General features: G+C 47.1%; 1 protein-coding gene across 1 annotated transcript in view; it reads right to left on the bottom strand.

Annotated features, from left to right (window-relative positions):
• Positions 1 to 2,157: 2,157 nt before the first annotated feature.
• Positions 2,158 to 5,846, bottom strand: part of LOC311224779 (uncharacterized protein C14orf132) — a gene marked incomplete at both ends in the record, with an annotated part of 27,971 nt that continues 24,282 nt past the window's right edge. Inside the window, one exon of the mRNA XM_084309893.1 lies at positions 2,158 to 2,376. Coding sequence (XP_084166019.1) covers positions 2,158 to 2,376 — 219 coding nt within the window. The remainder of the gene's footprint in view (positions 2,377 to 5,846) is intronic.

Below are 5,846 nucleotides of genomic sequence, written 5' to 3'. Positions count from 1 at the left end.
TTTGGGTGCAGGATGTGTTTGGGTGCAGGATGTGTTTGGGTGTAGGATGTGTTTGGGTGCAGGATGTGTTTGGGTGCAGGATGTGTTTGGGTGTAGGATGTGTTTGGGTGCAGGATGTGTTTGGGTGTAGGATGGAATCCTAGCCAGATGTTACAGTAGCCTAGATGGATTGGACATTTCAAGACTCTGAGATCCAAAGAAGTACAAGGATCAATGTACTGTATTGGTGATCTCGGTCTCCCTCTCTCTCTCTCTCTCTCTCTCTCTCTCTCTCTCTCTCTCTCTCTCTCTCTCTCTCTCTCTCTCTCTCTCTCTCTCTCTCTCTCTCTCTCTCTCTCTCTCTCTCTCTCTCTCTCTCTCTCTCTCTCTCTCTCTCTCTCTCTCTCTCTCTCAAATACTGATACTGGTCGACCGTCTGGGCTATCTGTCTGATACCAGGATAAAGTAGATAAGTAGCGGCTGATGTTATGCAGTATGTGTGTTGTTGTGTGTCGTTAGTCTCAGTTTGGTCAGTCTATTCAGAGAAAGAGAGATATACAGAGATATACACAGTACCCCGAAGGTCATTTATTTTAAATGAGCAGTGACCCTAAACACAAGACAAGGGTCAAGTATAGGTTAACCGTCTGTAGTGTGGTAGTAAAAGGGTTAACCTTCTGTAGTGTGGTAGTGAAAGGGTTAACGCCGCCCTCAGAAGGAGACCAGGCTGTTCAGCTGGCGTTGTACCAGCAACTTCTACATGCAAGTTGGCTTAAACGCAACTGAGTTGGATCTGAATTACATGACAGTATGACATTCCATTCAATGAACGAGAAACTTATATCACCTGCAGCCCTAAAATGCAACTATGTATAGCTTGGTTTTCTCAGTTCATGAAAAATAAATATAACTTATTGGAGGACTTTGTGCCCATTCTATAGTCACCCATGTGCAATTAAAAAATTTTAATAAAAAAAAACACACCATTCTCAGTCTTTAGTTTAGTTTTCCCATCATTTCAGAAACGTTTTGTTGTTGTTGTTGTTGTTGTTGTTGTTGTTGTTGTTGTTGTTGTTGTTGTTTCTGTTGTTTTTAAATAGGTTTCTTCATCCAATGACAGCAGCCTCTCCCTCCTCCACAAACACACTGTCCTCAACCTTACAAAAAGTGTAGTTTTGTTTAATTCCAAAAAAGGTTTTTAAAGATACATCATCTCCAGCGGTGAGAATCCCTCCACTGCCTCGTCCCCCACCGACCCCTGGTCCCGAACCCTCAGACAAGATTATTTTTCTTTCCAAATTCCAAAAAAGTGTTTATTTTTAGGTACATCAGTGTTTTATCCAACGGCAGCTCTGAGAACCCCCCTCCCCCTCTCTCTCTCTCCTCTGTCCTCCCATGACATCATCAGAAGGCTCCCTCCCTCTCTCTCTCTCCTCCGTCCTCCCATGACATCATCAGAAGGCTCCCTCCCTCTCTCTCTCTCCTCCGTCCTCCCATGACATCATCAGAAGGCTCCCTCCCTCTCTCTCTCTCTCCTCCGTCCTCCCATGACATCATCAGAAGGCTCCCTCCCTCTCTCTCTCTCTCCTCCGTCCTCCCATGACATCATCAGAAGGCTCCCTCCCTCTCTCTCTCTCCTCCGTCCTCCTCCGTCCTCCCATGACATCATCAGAAGGCTCCCTCCCTCTCTCTCTCTCCTCCGTCCTCCTCCGTCCTCCCATGACATCATCAGAAGGCTCCCTCCCTCTCTCTCTCTCCTCCGTCCTCCCATGACATCATCAGAAGGCTCCCTCCCTCTCTCTCTCTCCTCCGTCCTCCCATGACATCATCAGAAGGCTCCCTCCCTCTCTCTCTCTCCTCCGTCCTCCCATGACATCATCAGAAGGCTCCCTCCCTCTCTCTCTCTCCTCCGTCCTCCCATGACATCATCAGAAGGCTCCCTCCCTCTCTCTCTCTCCTCCGTCCTCCCATGACATCATCAGAAGGATCCCTCCCTCTCTCTCTCTCCTCCGTCCGCCCATGACATCATCAGAAGGCTCCCTCCCTCTCTCTCTCTCCTCCGTCCTCCCATGACATCATCAGAAGGCTCCCTCCCTCTCTCTCTCTCCTCCGTCCTCCCATGACATCATCAGAAGGCTCCCTCCCTCTCTCTCTCTCCTCCGTCCTCCCATGACATCATCAGAAGGCGCAGGCGCAGACCACGGCGACCACCACGATGTTGCCGATGGTGGCCAGCACCGCGACCCACAGCCAGATGGTGTCGCTGGACACCTTGCCGTCGTCCTCCGCCTCGGGGGGCCGGGTGTACCCCGCGTTGAGGTTGGAGGTCGACGTCTGGAGCGACGCGTTGCCGTTGTACGGAGAATCCATGAAGGCCCCGCTCACTGCCGGGTAATGCTTAAGGGGGGAAGGGGAGAGAGAGAGAGAGAGAGAGAGAGAGAGAGAGAGAGAGAGAGAGAGAGAGAGAGAGAGAGAGAGAGAGAGAGAGAGAGAAAGAGAGAAAGAGAAAGAAAGATAGAGATTTAGTTTTTTCATTATTATCAAACTTATCAAAATTATTATTTATACTTATTATACGTTGCTATAGATAGTATTTTATGTAGAATAATCTTTTTTGTTGTTGTAGGTAACTGCACTGCAGGTAACATCTACTAATTAACATTTAGTTTGAATGTGATGAATGTGATTTTAATAAAAATGCTGAGTAGAGGGGCGCTCAAGTAGCACACCACGTTATTATGAGTCGAGTGATGTGGGCGACTTTCAGCCTCAACCCTAGCAACTGCCTTCTGTGCTGGTGAGCAACACCGGTGACCCCCCAATGAACTGTGCTGTCACCCTTCCTGTTCAGCCTCTACACCTTGTGACTTCTGCTGTCACCCTTCCTGTTCAGCCTCTACACCTTGTGACTTCTGCTGTCACCCTTCCTGTTCAGCCTCTACACCTTGTGACTTCTGCTGTCACCCTTCCTGTTCAGCCTCTACACCTTGTGACTTCTGCTGTCACCCTTCCTGTTCAGCCTCTACACCTTGTGACTTCTGCTGTCACCCTCCCTGTTCAGCCTCTACACCTTGTGACTTCTGCTGTCACCCTCCCTGTTCAGCCTCTACACCTTGTGACTTCTGCTGTCACCCTTCCTGTTCAGCCTCTACACCTTGTGACTTCTGCTGTCACCCTTCCTGTTCGCGTCTATGCTTTTACCAACGCGTTCGTGTTTCCGGGTTCCCGTTTTGCGCTCCGATTGGCCATGCACGTTTCTGGTCATGTGACATGTGCGCCCAATAGCGTGACGAGCTGTGTCTTTGCCCATTTCCGCGTCAAACAGCCTGCAAACTACCTGCCGTTCTATCGCCCTTGCTCTAAGACAAACTCTAACCTTAACCAACTTCGAAAGAGTGCCTAAGCTTAACCGGTGTAGAAACAGGCGTCACACGATTGGTGCACATGTCACATGACCAGAAACGTCAGTGGCCAATCAGAGCGCAAAACGGGAACCCGGCAACACGAACGCGTTGGTAAAAGGAATCAGGCTTCCTGTTCAGCCTCTACACCTTGTGACTTCTGCTGTCACCCTTCCTGTTCAGCCTCTACACCTTGTGACTTCTGCTGTCACCCTTCCTGTTCAGCCTCTACACCTTGTGACCTCTGACCTCTGAACTGTGCTGTCACCCTTCCTGTTCAGCCTCTACACCGTGTGACCTCTGAACTGTGCTGTCACCCTTCCTGTTCACCCTCTACACCGTGTGACTTCTAAACTGTACTGTCACCCTTCCTGTTCACCCTCTACACCTTGTGACTTCTGAACTGTACTGTCACCCTTCCTGTTCACCCTCTACACCTTGTGACTTCTGAACTGTGCTGTCACCCTTCCTGTTCACCCTCTACACCTTGTGACTTCTGAACTGTGCTGTCACCCTTCCTGTTCAGCCTCTACACCTTGTGACTTCTGAACTGTGCTGTCACCCTTCCTGTTCAGCCTCTACACCTTGTGACCTCTGAACTGTGCTGTCACCCTTCCTGTTCAGCCTCTACACCTTGTGACTTCTGAACTGTGCTGTCACCCTTCCTGTTCAGCCTCTACACCTTGTGACCTCTGAACTGTGCTGTCACCCTTCCTGTTCACCCTCTACACCGTGTGACTTCTAAACTGTACTGTCACCCTTCCTGTTCAGCCTCTACACCTTGTGACCTCTGAACTGTGCTGTCACCCTTCCTGTTCACCCTCTACACCGTGTGACTTCTAAACTGTACTGTCACCCTTCCTGTTCACCCTCTACACCGTGTGACTTCTAAACTGTACTGTCACCCTTCCTGTTCAGCCTCTACACCTTGTGACCTCTGAACTGTGCTGTCACCCTTCCTGTTCAGCCTCTACACCTTGTGACCTCTGAACTGTGCTGTCACCCTTCCTGTTCAGCCTCTACACCTTGTGACCTCTGAACAGTGCTGTCACCCTTCCTGTTCAGCCTCTACACCTTGTGACCTCTGACCTCTGACCTCTGAACTCGATCGGGTGCCACCTACAGAAGTTCTCTGACGACTCCTTCATTGTCAGTTACATCACAGACGACCATGGGGCGGAGTACAGAGCCCTGGTGGAGAGGTTTGTAGGGTGGAGCCCCCTGGTGGAGAGGTTTTGTAGGGTGGAGTGACAGCAACCACCTCCAACTCAACATCAGCAAGACCAAGGAACTATACATAATGACATATATCATGTCAGTTAGGATACAAACCCTCATCTGCACCTTGTGTATACTGTTTATTTGTCTCGTCTTTTTAGATTCAGGTTTTGTTGCCTTTTCTTATTGCCTATATTTACGTCTTTCATATATATTACCCTGCCCATACCTGTAGCTACATCCCCTCCCCCATGTTGCTATGACGCCCAAACTATCCCCAAGGGGATGAATAAAGGAACAACTTATCTTATCTTATCTTAGATGCTATAGCTAGTGTGGATGTTCCCAAACTGGAGAGACAACGCATCTCGGTGGATCAAACGGCTTAGCAAGCTCATTCTCCTTGTAGCAACAATAGCTGTGAAGAAAAAGACCAAGTGCTTCAGACCTGGAAGGACACAACATATCATTCTAGATTCTAGAGTCACACAAGCACAGTGGGAAGTGGGAATCACCAAAGCTGCAAGCTGGCAACGTCCTTGTTGCCTAGATAGATACACAAGGTAGATATACACACGTACTGCACGTCGATGTTGTTTCTCTATAAGACACAAACTTAAACACTCCTCTTAACACGTCGATGTGTGCGCAACTCGACGCCTAAGATAAGATAAGATATTCCTTTATTGATCCCCTTGGGGAAATTCAGGCATCATAGCAGCATGGGGGAGGGGAGGTACAGGTAGTGAAAAAGCAGTGTAAGCAATTATAACAAATCAATTTAATTAACTCTGGACATGTGCATATGGGCAACAAGGTGCGCGATGATGATATGCCCTCTCAGCAATATTTTCCCTACAATAAATAGTTACAATATATAATCTAATAATCCAATAATCTAAATCTAATCTAATATCTAAAAAAAAATGAAATGCTAAATATATGCAATATATAATCTAATAATCTAAATCTAATATAATCTATCACATCACATTTCTCTGAGATGTCTCAGTTTGTTGTTTTATGTGTTGTTTTATTGATATTTGATTTGTTCTATATGTTTGTATATTTGTTATTGTTCTATATTTGTTTGTATGTCTGATTTTGATTTGTTTGACGTTCTATATTTGTTTGTATATTTTATTGGTGTTTTATTGATATTTGTTTTGTTTTTTATGTGGTTTTATTGATTATTCTTGTTAGATGTGTAGATGTTTGTATCCAGACCCCAGGAAGAATAGTCGCTGC

Source organism: Notolepis coatsorum (assembly GCF_963971535.1).
Source record: "Notolepis coatsorum genome assembly, chromosome: 1".
Taxonomy (NCBI): Eukaryota; Metazoa; Chordata; class Actinopteri; order Aulopiformes; family Paralepididae; genus Notolepis; species Notolepis coatsorum.
This window is presented reverse-complemented; position numbering and strand designations above follow the sequence as displayed.